The 19631-nt window shown below is 40.2% G+C and overlaps 1 protein-coding gene across 6 annotated transcripts in view; it reads right to left on the reverse strand.

The window, feature by feature from the left end:
- Positions 1 to 19631, reverse strand: part of NFKB1 (nuclear factor kappa B subunit 1) — a 57651-nt gene that overhangs the window by 5822 nt on the left and 32198 nt on the right. For 3 of the 6 annotated variants that reach the window (XM_021531451.4, XM_077782958.2, XM_085579025.1), the window contains 10 exons: positions 17970 to 18074; positions 16028 to 16119; positions 15321 to 15459; positions 12784 to 12906; positions 11771 to 11857; positions 10746 to 10940; positions 7580 to 7721; positions 4345 to 4459; positions 2171 to 2372; positions 353 to 522 (listed from right to left, as the gene is read on the reverse strand). In XM_021531451.4, coding sequence (XP_021387126.2) covers positions 353 to 522; positions 2171 to 2372; positions 4345 to 4459; positions 7580 to 7721; positions 10746 to 10940; positions 11771 to 11857; positions 12784 to 12906; positions 15321 to 15459; positions 16028 to 16119; positions 17970 to 18074 — 1370 coding nt within the window. Of the gene's footprint in view, positions 1 to 352; positions 523 to 2170; positions 2373 to 4344; positions 4460 to 7579; positions 7722 to 10745; positions 10944 to 11770; positions 11858 to 12783; positions 12907 to 15320; positions 15460 to 16027; positions 16120 to 17969; positions 18075 to 19631 lie in introns of all 6 variants that reach the window. The other 3 variants (XM_021531450.4, XM_021531449.4, XM_085579024.1) reach the window with 1 other exon arrangement.

The following is a 19631-nucleotide window of genomic DNA, read 5'->3' on the forward strand; positions in this document are numbered from 1 at the left end:
CACAACTACATCTCTCTGCACATCTCTATACATGTTCTACTTCACACAGAAGAAGGGATCACCTTGTTCTTGGTAACTTCAGTGCCTGCCAGCATTATTTCAGTTAAAAAAAAAGAAAAAAAAAAGTTAGGGTCACAAACTCTGAATTCCTCAGCTTGGGCAAAAGCTTCCCCAGCAGTGCTGGACAAAACAGCAACATTACCTGTAACTTTGCCACTATACCAGTTCAAGTAATCTAGTCAATAAACAGGAAGCTCCCCCTTTCTTCTGTCATTCTGAAGCATTCAAGGATTGTCAACAGCCTTTAAATATATAATTGAAAAGACCTGGAAGAAAGAAATTCTGTCCTTACCTCAAGCAAAAGGCAGCCTGCTAAGGGGATGTTCTCTTGTTCAACAGCCAAGTGCAGTGCAGTTCGTCCAGATTTTTGTTCCTGAGCATTGACATTAATTCCAGCAGCAATCAGCTGTTTCAGGCAGGACATGCTATTTGCCATCACCACCATGTGAATTGCACTGAGACCTACACAAAACCCATCCATCATTTGCATTAATATTTGTAAAATTCAGAAATGTCAGAGTAATGAGTTTCAAAGTGAGAAAACTGTAAAATGAGTTACAGTTACTGTAGTTACTTGAGCAGAAGTAATGTATTTTGCCTCCTTACACACTAAATGACGATAGAATCATAGAATTGTTTGGGTTGGAAAGGACCTCAAAGATCATGTAGTTCCACCCCAGTCCTGCTGTGGGCAGGGACACCTTCCACCAGACCAAGCTGCTCAAAGACCCATCCAACCTGGCCTTGAACCTACTTTTAGGAAGGATGCATCCACAACTTCTCTGGGCAATCTGTTCTAGTATCTCATCATCTTCACAGGCACTTCTGGCTTAGATCTAATCTAAACCCACCCTCTGTCAGCTTAAAGCCAGTCTCCATTGTCCTGTCCCTACATGTTCTCATAAAACACCTCTCTCCAGCTTTCCTGTAGGCCCCCTTTAGGTACTGGAAGGTGCTGTAAAGTCTCCTTGGAACCTTTTCTTCTCCAGGCTGAACAGCCCCAGCTATCCCAGCCTGTCTGCAGAGGAGAGGTGTTACAGCACTGTGAGCATCTTCACACCCTCCTCTGCCCCTACTCCAACAAGCTCATGTCCTCCTTATTTACGTCGGGGGCCCTAGACCCTAAGAGAGCACTCCAGGTGGAGACTCAGGATGAAGTTAATAATGTTAATAAATATGTTCTTTGTGCATAAGTTGAAACTTGGAGAGTCAAACCATGCAAGGAAAAAAAAATATCAGACTATATGATGGAACAGAAGGCAGAAACTACAGAGCTCACATAGATCATCTTTTTGCCTTAAGAAAATAGCCTTAAAAAGAAACTCTGCATCTTGGTGCTAAACAAGTAGGTACCCCACACTGGCCCCATCTGCCACTGAACATCTCTTCTAGAAAATGGTTTGGAGAGTAACAGGTATATTTTAGTATCATCCTCCTGTAAAGTCACAGTAACCTGACACCTCAAGAATACCTGCACCAGAAAGATAATAAAAAAGTCTTTTTTAAAAAAACCAACCAACACACTACCAAAAAATCCTCTCTGAAAAACTGAACACAGTTTTTTGAATCCATGATGACAATTTTAGGTCAGACATTTCACAATCTGTTAGAGCAGGAGTACTAAATTGAAATCTCCTGTGCACTGAAAAATGGGAGAACTGTCTCTCTGTGGTTATTTTACAGGCTTTAATTCTGTATGGTCACAAAGTACCAGACATGAAACTCAATACTACTCCAGAAACTATTTCTAAGGGGATTTCATTCACTGGACAGGAGGAAACATTTTCTTCCGGGGGGATTTTTTTAAAAGACCAAGGGTGGCATAAGGAACAAGATGAACACAAGTGTTTGAGGTTCTGTGAGATTGAAGAGAATGTACAGTGACAAAAATTCAAATCCATGCTGTGTCATATGACCATTACCAATCTTCCTGTTCTGTATAACCAGAAAACTGACATGCCTGTGCTTTCTCACCTGTGCCTGTGCATATGCAAAATGGCAAAAGATGTTATTTTCAGGGTCTATCTACCTGTGTAGCAACACAGTGTTGGCAGGAATTGTGTGTTTGTCTAGCAGGAAAGAATAAAATACAGCCGTTATCTTTCCATACCTTCAGCATTGGGGAGGTTGACCATGGGAGATACATTCTCATGCCTGAGGAGTAGACTCAAAATCTTGTCATCTCCTTCAGTAGCAGCTAAATGTAAGACAGAATTGCCGTGGCGATCCAGAAGGCTGACATCTGCTCCAGCCTTCAGCAAGTCTTCCACTACCTTTGCCTGCTTTGTGATTACTGCCAAGTGCAGGGGGGTCTGCAAGTGACAGAAGCCATGAAAAAATAAGCACCAGCTACATCACTTGTACAGAAATCTCTGAAACCCATAAAATCTCCTCGTGTGAGAAGACTGTACACATATGCAAGCTTTTGGTTTGTTGGCTTTGGAGTGGTGTAGCTTCTTTTCCACTGAATACTACAAATAGGGTTTCTACTTACTGGAAATAAAAGCTGCGTTGCCAATGTCAGCAGCTGGACTTTGGGAGGAAGAAAGATGTTGCCTGCTCTATAAACCAGGACACTGACCTAGCTATTTGAGCATTGCAGTGCAAGGGACTCGGGAAATGAGATAATCCTTGTGTCCCCCTGCTTCCACAGCTGCCCCATCACCAAGCTCATGGCACAGTGGGAGCACACATGTTTTCCAGGCCCTACTCAGATCCTTTAGCAATGAACCATGCTTTCATTTTGCTCCTGAATCACAGATTTGCAGCCATGGGCATAGGAGTTCCTTATCTCAAAATGGCTACACAGAAAAGAAGAAAATCCTGCAATTCTGTGCACTTGTCAAACTGCAGAAAAATTGTGCATTTATGCCATGTGTGTTGAACTAGCTGATCCCATTTGCACATTCCCCATTTCTCCGCACCTGCAGCACTGAGCAGTGCTCAGACTGAGAGGTTTTGGGACTTTCCAAAGGTTGGTTGCATATTGCATTCTTGTCAGTTCTGAGCAGCATCACACTGAACATACAGATGCATGTTATTTAAACAGTAAGCATTTTAGTGTGCTCTGGAAAATAGTATTTCCAATACTAAAATAATTTAAAAATTGAGTAAGGTTCCATATCTAGATTATATTGACAGAGGACTTTAAAAATAAAGACTAAATCCAGTTCTGCAGAATAAGCTTGTGTTTGTCAATAGATCTGTCAACACATTTGCAATTAACAACTGCATCTATAAAAGGTGTATGTCAGCTTTCAGAATATCTGTAGAGAAAGAAAATTCTAGCCCAAGCCTACACTCTCTTCTAGCAATGGCTTAAGTTGAAGGTAGGAAGAGATGTAGAGGTTCTGGTAGTCAGGGATTTATTTCCTGTGTAGAGCCCAGCTTTGCTTCCTGTTCCTGTTAAACACAGGGCACAGAATTCAATTCAGAACCTTCTGCTTACTTCCAGCAGCCTCCACATTTCAAACTTTCTTGTAAGAAAATAAAAATGTGAAGGAAAACAAAGAAGTCAGAATAAACCTTCTGGGACAACCTATAGGAATTAAAATTTGCCTTTACTGTTTGCAGCAAAACAAATGACACAAGTGTCAGAGTGCTGCTCAGTGGCATGCACAATCTCTTTAAAAGATTCTTTTCCAGGCAGGTTCCCACAGCATTTTTAGAACTTGAATTACAATGCAAACAGGCCAGACTATATATAGTTGAGGAGGCAGAACTGTGCCTGCCAGTTCTTTTCCTCCTAGGTAAAAGACATGGAGATGGGCTTTTTTCAGTTATTGCAGAAATGAAGAGGAAATCTTGGTGCTCATGTGATGGGCACAAATACAATCTGGGCTGTAGGAAGGGGATCGGTTATTATGGCTTCCACATGTGCCTACAGATAACTGATGACACAGGAACTGACTCATGATCCCAAGTTAAGCAGTGTCAGAAAGGTCAGAGGAGCCAGGAGCTGGCACACTGTAATCCATACCTCTGGTTTAGTAACACAGAAGCCAGATACTGAAGCCATGAACTGATGAATTTACTGGTTTTAGCCTTTTCCACAGTTAACCCATGGAGACACTTCTGTTACCATCAAGGAGAATTATGGACTAAACCAGTGAAAACATGCTCTCTTTCCTCCACAACCTTCCAATATATCCTTCTTTCAAAACTTGTTTGCATCAGTCTGATCTCTTCCCACAAATTGTGGGATTGCACAAGACAGCAAGTTGTGCAGTTTTTTTTTTAACTGGCTATACAATCAGGAACACTTGTACCCCCACAACTGCGCACCTGATAGAGGTCATTTCTCATGTTAATGATGTCATTGTAATTCAAATCGGGCATCACTTCCAGGAGGTTTTTCACCAGATCTCTATGAAGGTGGATAATTGCTAAATGAAGGACACTGAAACAAACAAAAAAACAGATTAACAAATTCACATTGTTTTCAAACTTATTACAAAAATTTCAAGACTTTGCTGTAGATCTGACTGAATTCTGATATAAACACTTAACTACTAAAGATAATGATTCCAACACTAAGTACAAAGACCTCAAATGAATCCCACCACTGGGAAAAAAAACCAGGTCAGAAGGTAACTGTTTAACCCTTCAATCAGAAAAGCAAACTCAGGATGGCTTTTGCTGGCCCTCAGCATTACTTTAGTACTAGGCTAATATACAAAATGTGCAGTACAAAACAATTGTTTCAGAAATCCGCTGATTCTCTGCTGGTTTGCTGTTTTTTCATATTTTGAATTATACAGCAGATAAACACTTCTTACTGTGAAAACCTTCCTGCATAATTTCCACAAGCCTCTCTGGTACCAAAGCAGATTTTCCCTTATGGTTTTCCCCAGATCTGTGGGTTTTTCTTTATTTCATTTTCAAACAGAAACATGAAGAAGGACTCAGGCCCAGTGACTAACAACCACAGGATTTGCAACAGTGGCCAGAGGCATCATGCCACAAAAGCACCTGTTTTGAGACGTGAGTGACTGCATAGCAAGTCACTTTACTTCTGCTGGGTTAATGCAATGGCCCTCCTGTGCTCTTCTCCAAAGGCAGGTCCCTCACCACCAGCGAGCAGCTGGACACAACATGACACCAGGAAAAAGCAGGCTGTGAATCCATCACCCCTGTCCCACAGAGCTCCATTTGCCTTGCTACCCTAGGACCTGAAAATCATGGCCTTTGAAACATACCCTGCCAAGCCCTTCATTGGCAGATGCTGGCCAACTTCTAGACTCATCTTTCAGCAAGTTGCTGCTGACACAAAATATCAGCACAGGACATGTGGTGTGTCTGTTAAAGCACTCCAGAAACACCTGAACAGTCTCACATTTACACTTTTGTCAGAAAAAGAAAAAGGAAGTTCCATGCCATTCAGGGCAAGGAATCATCCTGAAATGAGATGGAGAGCAGTCAAAACCAGAAGATATTTCAAAAAACAGGAAAAGATAATTTACAAACCAAACTCATCCTTAAAGGGCATTTTTTATTGATTCGATCTACTGCTACTGGAAGTATCATGGCACCTTCCCTCCTTCAAATCTTCCGTGCTGTACAAACAGTCCCACCATTATTGGAAAAGTGCTGTTTCTCTGCTCTGATAGATGCTTTTTATTATGCTCTGTATCATGCTGACATTTTATTTCCAAATCTCAGTACAGAAACACATTTGTTCTTCTCCTGCTTTTAGTTCTCATTTCAGCAGCAAGTATTTTAATCTTACCATACCATTATAGGTGATGCTGCTGACTAGACCATGAAAAGTCAGTTCAATTTTGTAAACATTCTTACATGAAAAAATGCATTTAAGCACCACTGTAGAGCCATCAGGTATCAACAGAGCAGTGGTACTGATATAAATACAGTCACAGCCAGTGTTACAGAGTGTCCAATGTAAATGCACACTAATCATAGGTTTCTGGGTTCTGTCTCAAAGCCATAAATTGCTGACTGCAAAGTTTTTTGAAAGGCTTAAGCAAAAACTTTGTAGTTGCCATATAATTTTAACTATTAAAGTGACAACCAGAGCAATTTATTAATTAATTTTGACCTTTTTCTTCTCCCCCAAGAGACCTAGAAGACAATCACCAAAGCTTCACCTTGTCAAAAAGTTATGAAGTAATACAGATGTGTATTTGCTCACAGAATAAATCCATCTCAGGAGAAAGGGAACATGAATTTGAGCCTCAGATACTTGCAGGTACTTCTTGATTCAGCAAGAAAACAACTATTTATTATCATTCTAAAAAGTATTTTAACTTAGTTAAAATGTCCAAATCTGAGAAGCACATTTTTGGTATTTAAATGCAGGGCCTACTTTCTCAATACTCCTCTAACTCCCCCCTTTCTTTTCTTAAAGACAGAAGCTGTACAGTCCATAGTGCTTACAGATTTTTTTGCTAGCTCCCACCTCATTCATATTCCTCCTTATCTCAAAGCAGACAGTAGGTTTCCAGTTGGAAAGCAAAGCTTGTAAAGTAGCTCTCTCTGATTGTGCAATCCTGTGTCTGCAATTTGAGGCCTATTTTCACTGAAAATTGAGTGAAAATGTAACATTTCTCAGAGTAATTGAACAGTGGGATACAGGTCTCGGTCACTTGAAATTTTCCTTCTAGACAGACACCTTGAGGCTTATCTGGCTTCTACTGTTCAAAACACTAAAATTTAAGGAAATGTAGGTGATTGCACAGGGCCTTCCAGCTAAAAAGTGAGGATGTGATAGTTTCACTTGGTTATGCAAGAGATTATCTTTGTATTTGTTCAGAACCCTTCTGCTGAATTTAGTTTTAAATAACTACTGATCATTAGTTCCTCATAGTACTTTACTCCGAGTTCCACAGAATCTGCATGGCTGTAACAAAATGGATTTCCACTCCAGGTCACATCATGGAAAGACTGATATGCAAATATTAGCAGCCAAGTCTGCCACAAGAATCTGTGCAATCCCTTGGAAGAAAACCAACAGAACAGTACAGATGTAAACAAGAGCAAAATAATGTCCTCTGGAAAGAACTCTGTGTCAGTGGAAGAAATGCAGTATGGACCCTCCAGCTATTGTTTCTACATCTCCTGAAGCACCTGTATTTCTACATCTACTTGAAGCATCCTATGAAGACTTAAGGATTTGCATGGAATAAAAACCAGGGCACTCTTCTTCAGCATCAAGCTGAGGGTCCCCATACACTGTGTATCATGATGCAAGCACAGCAATTCACACTCAGTCAAGATTTTAAGTAAAAAAGGGCAAAGAAACTCAAACTCACAACCTGCTCAACATACCCTCAATGACCAGATTATTTTCTGACAGGTACTGGATCAATGAAGTTTATAGTGTACATGACTTCTTCGCAAATGAAAAAGTGTCTAAATGACAGCTGTACCTCTCCCAAACTGCAGAAAGGAGAAGTGGCACCTTCAGTGACTGGCACCTATGAGGGACAGAACAAATTGACTACACCGTTCTGCCCTCAAACCAATTGGTTTCAACCCAGCAAGTGCAGTGTGGTCAACTCACTTGTCCCCATTATCATCCTGGACAGCTGTGAGATGGCGCTGAGCTGCCAACAGCATCTTCACGTCTCCAGTTACGGCATAATCGAAGAGAGCGTTGCAGTGGCGCCTGGCAAGCTGCATGGCCTTCTCCAGGAACAGAGCATCTGCAACACAAAGTTCCCTCTTCATCAGCTCACTTGTTTTCCTTGGAACACCACCTACTTTTGAGAAGCACTTGTGCTGTCACAGAAATGCAAAGTGCAGACCACCAAGTATTGTTCACTGCTTCACTGAGGTGGTTGTTAATTTCTTCTGAGAGGTAAGGACAGAGGGACTAGGTGCATGCTGAGCATTCAGGCAGCAGGAACCCTGAGAACAGTCAAATCTAGAAGCTCCCTCTGGTTTGACTGGCACTGAATTAACAGCACTGACGTGCAGTTGTGTGTAGTGAGACAAAATGGAGCAGAACTTGGATCTGGAACTTGCAGGTCTGAGTAGTTTTGCCTTGAGGAAGCTGAGGCACGGAAAGCCTAGGTGACCCATCAGATATTGCAGAGAAGCTCAGAGAAAAGCTGTGAAATAAATGCAGTGCTTTGCACTCCACCAATTCAAATCATGCCTAGCCTAAGCAGTCTAGCCTGCTTTAAAGCACAGAGAGTCTGTTCTTCTGTTTAAAACACTGCACTTTTTACAATGCTTAGTATTTGTATCCTGATTTTAGAATTATAAAATGGACAGGCATTGAGATTTCAAAAAGCAGAAGTTGTCACGGTGGGGTGGCAAAAGGGAGAAACGGGAGAAAAGAAACTCATTTGCGGAAAAAAGTAACTTTAGCTGCTCTGTCAATACTTTTGTGGTTCTGTATCAGCAAGAAAATAGTGAAAATGAAACAGATGAAACTACAGCGTCATTCTGTGAAGCAGTATCATCTGAAACCAGCCTGTATTTTAAAGTTTTGTGTTTCTGTAAAACCTTGTAAGGTTGGGAATTACAAAGTACAAACAAGTACAACAGACTGTGTCATTTAAAGCACACATGGTGAGACAATAGCCAGGATTTCCAGCTACACAAAACCAGGCATTTAGACCAGGTCAGAAACATGTCCCTGATGAATACATCACTGCTGTAAGGCAAAGACTTACTCAGCTATCCATGAAGTTTATTGTTCTGGCAAGTACATCCCTGTGGCTGCTATACTATATGCCTGGGCTGATGGATTTATACACCAAATGTGTTATATTCAGGATACATATTCAGATTAAAGGAAGTTAGGCAATTCAGTCTTGTCTTGTTATACACATTTCCAAAGATCAAAGAACTGGATGTTGAAACTCCCTGGTTTTCCATATCAAACACACAGGAAAGATATATCCTTCAAAATATTATATGTATCTTTTAGTCTAACAACCAAAGGATCTAGCCTGAACTAGCTATTTTATGGAGCCTGTTCTTCTGCACCAATTCTTTGTATAATCTGGAGCTAGAAATTGCCTCCTTTCATGCCATGACAATAGATTTAAAAAGAAAAAAAAAAAGGTCAGCTTCCTGCCTACAATATTAATTGCTTAGAAAACAGGTAAACAATTCAGACCCCCTTCTTCATGACAGCTAAATGGACATCGTTATTTCTACATATCAGGACAAGGTTTTATTTTCTGAACCAGTCATGGGATTTATCACAACTGAAACTACAAAGAGCAGGCTGCTTCAGCACCATCCATTCTCAGACCACAAGAAACTACACCTTGGAGGTGTTTACAGCTACAAACCATCTCCTGTGCCACTTTGGATTCTCAAGCCACAAGTTTCTACTGCTGTTAATAGCAAGTGTCAGACAGGGCTGACACTCAAGGTAATGTGCTGTCTCCCTGGTCCAGGGAATACAAAAGTGGTCTAAACCATATTGCATTTGGTAAAAATCAGAACCAAGACATTCCTTCGTGCTCAATTCCTACCCATTACCATGTCTCTCTAGTCCAACTACTGTTTTTCTATTTTATGCTAAGCATGATTACTCAAATCCTTTAAAAAAGTGTCCATCAACTGTTTAAAAAAAATCCAGGAAATGCACACCTTGCTGTCTGGGAAAGGGTGATTTGTAGTCTTTATATATTTTAGAACTCTGCTGCTAAACCAGTTCTGTTGACTACCCTTGCCTACCTCCTCCTTTCATTTTGTTCCCTGAAATAAAAAGACAAAACCCCTTACAACAGTATTAAAGGTAAGATAAAAAAGCAGTTCTTTATTCAAAGCTTCCAGGTGTGTCCATAATAATGGGCTGTGGGCACACCCAGTAACAGATTTCTACAGTTTTTGTTAAGTTTAACAAATTATCCTATCTAACAAACATTGCCCAATTAGGAGAGCTGTTGGTTAGGTAATTTTTCCCCCAGGTACTGTCCCACTGAAGCTGATCCAGGGCTTCTTTGCTCCACTTCCTGTTATGCCTTTTAATATTCTAATTGGAAAACAAAATGTTCTTCCTGTAGGTCCTCTACTTGAAAATAAGACTAAACACTACTTCAGGAGGGTGTTAGAAGGTTAGCTTGTTACTCTAAAATCTAAGAGGAAGGGTAGGAAAAATACCAGGAACTGTATAGCCACATATTAATGGTCTACAAAGCTACAAATATATGAAAAATACATAAAAAGCAAAAATTTTTAGGCACTAGTTTGATGTGTAACACTTTGCTACTGCAGTTACTTTACTGTGTATTGGCAAAATGTAAACAGGTCCCTTAACATTTGAAATTCAAACCAATAATGGCTACTTTGCACGCAGTTCAACAGTATTGCAGGGAAGACCTACTGCAAGTCACTAACATCTGTTAACTCATCCACTAAAGTCTCTCAAGTATCAAAAGCCAAGTCAACTGCTGAGTTATATTCCCTCTGCCTTCACTGCTTGCAGCTTCCATCCTCACACAAGTTTATTCAAAGGCAGTATACATGCCCAGCAGGCAAAGCTTTCTCATCTCCTTGCATGACAAGCAGAAGCTCAAGTGTCCAGTGGCAGTAGAAAGGTGCAAAGTTATCTACAGAACTAGGTATAGGGACAGTCCTTAGATCTTGGGGAATTTTCATGTTCTGAAAACAGCAAGCAGACATTTTGGAGTTTCCAAACCTTTAATGCTTGCTCTGCAGTACTGCAGTTTGATTTACCCTAAATACATTTATTGCTCACTTACCCCGCCACCTGCAGTCTGCTTTGCTTGCTTCTGTTTTACAGGAAAAAACAGAATCCTCCTTTTTCTCATTAACAGCAGACGTTCTGCACTCAGTCCTCTCCATGGCTTCCGCCTTCATGTCACATTTCATGTCCCATTGGTCATTTTGTTTATCACAGCTCTTTCTGGCTTGTTCATTTGTGCAATTTGATAGACCTTCTAACAAAAAGCAGAATCATTAATGTTCAGTACTGTTGCTTTTTATAATACAAATGATAAAACTCAACTAGACAAAACCAAACCCTGAAAAGTTAATATAAAAATTTACTTCAATGTAAAACTTAGCACTAAACTCACAAATCATAATATTCCACATGCCAACACACATGGACAGACACAGTGATGTGACTTGCTCTAAAGTGTTGCTAAGTCTTTGACAGCCTCTGCTTTAGAAAAAAACTTTTATATATTACAACAGATTTGCCTCTCTTTTCATGGTACAAGAATGTAAGTCTAAAGTACTCACACAAAATCTAGTGGAATTACTCAGACACATTTTTTTTTCCTAACAGTAAATTCATCCCCAAGACTCAGAAAGCATCTATGGAGTAATCAACATGTTACATCTGAAATTACCTTCCTATTTTAGGAAGACAAGAGCGTCCTTATTATTAACTTAATCTTTTCCATTGATCTCTCTGGGCTACAGGATAGTACTAGACTGTGGCAACAAAGGAGGATACATTTTCTGTGGGCTAGTCCTTGGGTCATCTGTAATCAGCACATTCAAGCAAGCAAGAGGGCTGGTGGAGGGGTTTTAGTCACTGCTGCTCAGGACTGCACAGTAAAAAGGAACTACACTTGGAGAGGAAAAAAGAGAAGCAGGGCAGTATAGGCTACACAAACTCCTCTGCTGCCAGAGGTTTGAGAAGAGGCCCTCTCCAGCACGCTTAGCTACACCTGCCTGACACTTTGGCTCATACTGTAGAAGAAAATACAGGTCAAACTCAATTCAACTGTTGGAAGAAAGACATTTATGCTGTTACCATGTTTCATGCCAGCACTGGACTTTGTTGTGCCAGGGAAATGCATCCCTCCAAAAGCAGAGTATCCATATGAAGGAAAACTGAACCCTAAAGAAAGGAGAAAGATTAAGAATCAATAGTATTACATCCTAAAACAATGAGAACACCATCAAAAACATGAACCTAAAGAACTGAGATTTTGTTTTCTGCACACCTTCTGCTTTATTTCATCCCATTAATTTTCCAGGCTAAAGGTGAGCTCTCCCCTACCCCTTCAAAAATCCAAAGAAATTCTAAGTGGTTGGATAGTGACACTCTCTATCCCAACATCCATAACACCACACAAATGTAGCATCCCTATGTCTTTCCTCTAAAACTCAACTGAAACATCACAAGCTGCCTCTGTGCTTTTGAATCTTTGTGATTACAACACATTAGTATTCTGGTGTTATGCTATACATGCTGCCAGCCATACATGAAGCAATTTAAAAGCTGCTGCTCTATTCCCTGCTCTAAAAAAAGGGTTGTGGTTCAGGTGACATTTGCTGACCTACAGGTTTTTCTGCTGCAAGAACCAAAGCAATGCTCTCATGATCCTGCATATCAGATATATTCTGATTTCAGATAAGGCACAGTAGAAAATTTACTAAAGAATATCTCCAATTTTTTAACAGTACTTTGCACTAACAGGGTTAATTTGCCAAATTCCACTCGTGGTCCAAGAAACAATTCAGAACCTGTTTAATTTTAGACACCCAAAATGACAGCTAACTGAGCTGTCTCATGAATGTCAGTGCCTCCAAGGCTCTAGGACACAACAAAGCTTCCAAAGTGGGAAGGCAAACGGGATGATGAAGTGTTTAGAATAAGGAGATTCTTGACTGAATTGAGTAACAGTAGGATAAAGGCAACAGAGTCAGATCTCAAATGCCTAGGAGACAAAATCCTCTTTACATTTTAAAAGTCAGCATAAACATCTGTGCTGCTCTCAAAATAGAGCCCTTTTCCCTCTTTGCCCAAAACTGCTGCCTTACCAGAGCCAGCACTGCCACCTGCCCCTCCATACATGCCACCACCTCCGGTGCCACTGCCTCCGCCATAGCCATCAGAGAAGTTTGGCATGAGCTTCTGTCGTTTCCTTTGCACTTCTTCTTTATCTGGGATAGAAGGAACAGAGAGAATAGGGAGTCAGTCCTGCTGGTGGCAGGCACACAGGGTGTGCATACAGAAAGCATCACTACAGTTACTGGTTTATAAAGGAGGATGCGGAGTGTGATAGAAGAGTCAACTCTCCTCAAGCTGCAAATAGCAGAAAATCTTTGTATGTACTGGGGCAGAGAGAATTCCTCTGAGAACAAGCCAGTGCCACCTCCTCAGTCAGACCAGCAGCATTGCTTGAGCCTGCTTGGTCTCTTCAGCCATGTCACTGCCTTGTGCTCCAACTCAGGGGACACATGCAGATATGTCTTGGGGTCTCAGAGCTTTCTTCAAAAGTGTCTCGTGTACTTAAAGCTCCGGAGATCAGTGGTCCCAAAATTCTTCTATGTCTAAGCCAAGTCATGAATCAGCACAAGTGATCCAAACCCCAAAATGGTTGAAGAAAATTTGCTTTTGGGAAATATAAGCACAGGCTCTTCTCTCAAGCAAATCAACTTCAGAAATTGAGCCTTATCAGAGGATCACAAGGCACTTTTGAGTTTCAACAGTGCAGAGTACCTGCAGTGCCCTTTCAAGTTTTGTTTAAGGGATGGCAAGAAATGGTGAAAATTATTTACTTAAAATACCAGCCAGTAACAGCCACTAGAACAAAGAGAACTTTTTTTCAGACAGGGACATATTGCTGTCATACCATGCTAAGTAGCAGGAAAAAAATAGCCTAAACTTATTTAATAGTATAAGTACAAAATAAGACTTAGTACCCCTGGAAAACAAAACACAAACATTTAGAAAGGACTATCCCAATGATTGGGGGAAGTGAAAATGTAATGACAAGAGCTATAAAAATAGGGATACAAACATTACATGGGTTAAAATCCAGTAGAACTGTTGAGAAAAGAATGAAATATCATTTGCTTATTAAACCATCTAGTAGTTTTCAACAGCCATACAACAAAAACAAATTTCATGCACAGGCACATCAGTCAGTGCATCAGATGAGGCAGCTTAATACATGAGACAGCACACTGACAAAGCCACGTGCATTGTTTCCAGGTACACATGATGTTTAAGTATGTATGCATGCACACATCAGGCATACTCACACTGACGAGGAGAGAAAACCCTAGAGAGCAATCTAGTCAGAGAAACACAAAAAATCCACATACACGGGTCTGAGTTAGTGGGAACATTTGCAACAAGGGAAAAATATAGTTCCTAAATGGTAATTTCATTATAAGGTTGTATAGGGGATCTGAAAATGCACATAATGTTGAATTAATTTTACTCAATTAAGAGGCACATAAAAGAGGTTTGCTTCAAATCTGGTAACTTCACTCTGAACACTTCACTTCCCTTAACAATTGTGCAAGAGGTTCCTGAAATCATTACCAAGAAGAAACCCTCTGGCAACTCTGGAAGCTTTGTCAATTAATGCTTTGTGCTGTTTTATTCTAATAGTTGTGAAGTAGACTCACTTGACCACCACCACTCCCTCCTCAACTGTCCTGAGTCTCCCACCACTAATGCACATTTATTTTAGAGATTTTGACAGGGAATTGATTTCAACACAGCCCTACCTTAGGCACAGAAAACATTCAAGGTTAGAATTCAGTAGTGTAACCTGCAGGCAGGTAAATTGCTAAGCAGAAACATAATCTTAATACAATGAAACACCAATTATGACTTGGCCCTCAAGGCATTTCCATATCATCAACATGATTGGTATTTAAAACCACAACTGCCAATGTCATTCCCATCAAACATTTCAAATAAAGACTTCAAAGGGCACAGATCTACTGATTAAACTCCTTTCCAGCAATAATTTAGAAAGCAGGTCCAATACTGACTCTTCTGCTAAGCAACTAGAATTTTAAACAAGAGATTGAAACAGCACTTTACCTGCTCACACAAGAAATGTCTTGGGCTTACTAAACTAGTACAGCCAATTGGAAAATACAGAAACATCAGTGACATTGGCATGATGGTAAAAGGGGAGAACTGCAAAATATGTGCCTTTCCACCAGGCACCAAACAGGTTGTGGTTTAGGGTTTCATCTGAAAGTACTGACAGTAAAATCTCTTCCGGTATTATCTGTCAGAAACTCAGAGGAAAAGTGCCATCTACTGTATGGACAGGCATGTGTGAATATAGGGAATCTGCAAGGAACAAGCCCCTCTCGGAAAATACGCATGGATTTATTGCTTACCAGTCCTACAACACCACTAACAAAACCCATTATAAACTTACCACGCTGCAAATTGACTCTGCCCAAAACAAGGAGGCAAATATATTTTCTAAAAATAACAGCTAAACCAAAAAATTCCTCATTAAACCACTTCTATCTTATTAAAAACATTTCGAGAGACCCTACAGTTTCCATTCCCAATCTGTAGAACAGGCTTAATGAGTTACCTTTGATTTCTGGATAGTAGAGAAAAGGCTTTGGTTCGCTTGTTTCTAGATCAGATTTCCTACGCAGTTGTACAAACACAGATGCTGGCTTTGTGATATTGACATCTCGGTATTTGGGTGTTTTGAACACAATAGCAAACTGTGAAGGAAACAAAGACAAACATATCTGTCACAGAGCATGACTTTTGACAACTTGGCTTTTACATGTGCACTGTTTTGAAGGCATTGGTTTAGGGCTCGGGAGGCAAAAGTTCAGAGCAAAGGGCTATTACAACAATAAACTTTCATTTTAGCTTTCAGTTTCACTTCTGAGGTTGACTCCTAAAGCCTTTTGGGAAAGACAGAACTGCCATGCTAAGTGTTACCACACCCCGTATGTCAGTACTGCACTGTTAGTCCCCTCATCCTTTAGCATCTCTTCTGTGGCTTTCTCAGTGAGCTCTCAGAGCTTTTATGTGGCCTATCCCATTTTACAGAGGGTGCATGTTAAACCAATGGGGCTTTCTCCTTATTTCCTTGAACTGTATTCCTAGTCATCTAACAGATGTCATTAAAGAACTGTTATGTTTTTATTATTATTAAGAAGCAAACAAAGAGGAGGTCAGTACAGGATACAGATGCTTTTACATAATTTACAAACTATAATATAATCCTAGCTTACAGAGATAGGAGAATCATTAACAAAGGACAAATGCTCTGTTACTTACCTGTCTATGTACATCCGTAGGAGAAAAATCTCCAAAGCCTTCCCACATACCGCCATTCTCATCCTCTTCATAGAAACGTATTTGAATATCATCTGCAAAGAATGAAAGTAACACTCTGGGATGTTTGTGCATTTGTTTAACCTTTGGCTGTGGTTATTTCAGGTATAAACATGGTTACTTTTTGGCTGGATGAAAATACTACAAAATACATCAATTACCTTTATCTGTTTTATGAAAACAGCAGAAGTAACCCATTTTCAACATCAACTCTGCATCAGCCTAATCTTAATGACTTCACTGAAGTTGCTATTTACTGAGCTGTAAAAAGAGAACTAGGTTCACATCATCTTCCTATTCTAGGGTTATAAAACATTCCAGAGGAGCCTTATTTGGAACAAACATGTAAGGAGGGGAGAACTTGAAGTGTGAAATGTAGAAACCACCCTCTCTCCTCCAACAGTTTCAGTTCAAAAAACTGTAGCAAAACCTGAAGTGCCACAGTTCAAGTTCCGCTTGCTGCTGGCAGAGTGCCACGGTGGAGCTGCAGCTCAGAGATGTGGGGAAGTGTGAGCCAGCAGCGTGGCAGCAGGGATCCTTCACCCTCCAAACAGCACAGGCCAGAAACATGGCATTTGGCTTCTGCTGCTCTGAACAAATTTTCTTTCATTCTCTTTCTATTTATTTATTTATATTTTCAGGAAAAGCATCTCACTGGTAAATTCCTTCCACAGCACTCCCATGAGAAAAAGCTAGAAAAAGCCTGTTGTCTCTTAGGGTGACTGATGCAGGACAGGCTTCTGTAGCAGACAGACTGCTTCCCCTGGTGCCCCACCTGCTAGTCTCAAGACTGTGAACCACCACTTCAGTCCTGCTGTCCTGCATGCTCAAGTTCCTTCAGACAGGAGGTTTCTGAAGGCAGTGAGGTCAGGGGAAACCCCAGTCTGGCTGAGGGGAAACCCCACCTCAGGGCTTCCACTGAGTCAGACATTTATTTATTTATTTTGTGCCTAAGAGTTATGTTTTATCTCAGTCCTCTTGATGGCAGAGAGTAGATGCACTATTAAAGGAAAATAGGTCTTTCAAAGTCCCTAAAAGCCCCCAAAGCTTTCTCTCTTCCCAGTGGTAGAAGAGCATTTAGAAGAAAGAGAGATGGAAAAGAACAGCCTGCACCAACAGAAAATGTCACAGTGGTTTTAACAAGATGAGGAGGGACTGCTCCAAATAGATGAGAACAGGGCACCCACTCTACCATGTAATCTACACTAGGGTGCCCCAAGTACTACCTGTAGCCAAAAAATACGAAGTATCTCCCTCACTCCCATCTTTTTTCCTTAGCCCAAATATAACAAACCACATTTAACCATTATCTTCCAATAAAAAACCAAAGTATCCTAATCCATACTGCTGAATTCTCACACGTTCAAAGCCATGAGCAGAGACTGAAAATGAACCTGTGAGATGTATCTGTTTACACTGAGTAACCTCTACCATAGCATATACATAAAAATAAAGTTATTAGCAGCAGTGCTGAACACATTAAGCTCCCATCCATGGTTAATAGAGAATACTCACACTTGCTCTTCACAATCAGGAACTTAATAATAAATCAAAAACTTCAGAATAATTCAGAGCAGGCATTACTTAATGGAGTCAAACATCACCCTGTAAGCACCACCCCCCAAAATTCCAGAACACGTACAACTTGAGAAGAACAAAGATGATCACATGGTCCCTGTGGAGGCACAAGAAGCTGAATTTGCTTTGCAATAGAGTATTTGGATTTATTAAATCTCTGGACTGCTGCCTTGACTTCCAGAAAGGCTGAGTATCTACAAATCCTGCTGCACTATCAGAGTGGGACAACACTAAAGACAGCACGGAAGGCTTTATGTGTACTCCAGATCAACACTCTGGTGTTCCTTACAATACTCATTACTCTTACCTTTCTGAACTTTGTCACAGAGCAGGTAAATCTCTTCCCCTCCTGTCACACACCCTGCTGTTCTGTCCATTCTTACAATTTTTAGGTTGGAGGCATTGGGAGCTTCTATTGAAAGGGAAGATGAAAAAAAATTGCTTAGACAGTAAACCAGATTTAGATGTCAAAAAACACAACCAAGCACAACACACAGAAATGCAATAGAAAGACAAGCTTCCAATACAACCTACCTGAATTTGTCTGGTTTTTTAAACATGAATAAATCAAGGACTTTTCATACGAAAGACAATTTCCTATCTTCTAAGCTTTGACTGAACTGTGAACTACAAAATAAGGTCCCAGCTACTGCAGCACAATTACTGCATTAGCAAGGTATCCCAGCAGTGAACTGCACCCAGCACCCTGCACTAGTACTCGTTTTATGACAACAGGGCTGTACAAGAGAATGTCAATTTTTCCTCCCTGCTTTCTGACAGAGTGACACTTTTGAGAGCCGTTTCCTGTTTCCCCCTATCTACAGTGCTTTGCTTTACACTGTGGCTTACTTGAAAGCATGCCAGTTTTTGGCCAGTGTACTGGACAGTGATAAAAAAGCCCACTTCCACAGATCTCCATCAACAGACAACTACTGGTCCTCAAGACAGAACTATCATCTGATAAGTGAAAGTAGCTGTTATAGGCAAGTTATGCTACCACAAGTTATGTATGTTCTGCGAAGGCTTAAATGGTGCCAATGAAGTATTCAAAAAAACTCCCAAACAAAACTCAAGAAAAATCTTCTGAAATCAGCAATTAAGAACTCACCTTGGGAGATCAGAAACTAGTAACTGACATCTGTGTAGCAACTTACAACAGCAGAATCATGCATACAAAATGTCACCTTTGTTTGTCTCCATAGTTTAGGACAGAATTTTTGACCTAAATATATTTCCCAATTAACAGCAAGGCACAGACTATAGTAGAACAGTTGCATTTAGAACCTTTTGATCTAGACTTTGTCTTTAAAAAGGAACAATATAGACATGACTGATGCACAAACGAAAAAAAAAAGGTACTTTTCCTGAGTCATTACAGAATGACTATCAAGAACATGGGAATCCACAACCTCAGGAAGGAAAATTCAGGCAGCAGAAAGGGTTCAAGTAAGATGAGTCAGTATAATTTAACAGCATAGGGGAAAACATGAAGTGAAAAAAATTCTCTTAGAAAAAAGACAAATAAAGGAATGGTCTAAAAAATACTGACAGATCTAAAGGAAATGGTTGCATTATCTTTTAAAATATGGACAAGCAGATGGTCTGCAAAACTGAAAGGTGTCAAATTCTCAACAAAGAAGCAAATTTTTTTCCTCACATCTCATGTAACAACACTTTGTCACAGACAGCAACTGAAAACTCTGCAAAATTCAAGCCCTTCTTATGGATATAACAAGAACTTACAAAATACTCATAATAAAAGTGGCAGGATTAAACATGCTAACAGCAAAATAAAATCTTCCTCTACCGCTTACATTGTCATCTATTAAAACCAGAATCATACTGTATGTACACTGACAGACATGGGGCTGATTATCCATGGGCTATTTACTTGTTTTTCATCAAATACAGGGCTAGATGAGTCTACGTACAGCAATATCTACCTGTCATTTCTGTGTGTACAAAAGTC

The sequence above is a fragment of the Lonchura striata genome, chromosome 4 (genome assembly GCF_050655825.1).
Source record: "Lonchura striata isolate lonStrDom1 chromosome 4, ASM5065582v1, whole genome shotgun sequence".
NCBI lineage: Eukaryota > Metazoa > Chordata > Aves > Passeriformes > Estrildidae > Lonchura > Lonchura striata.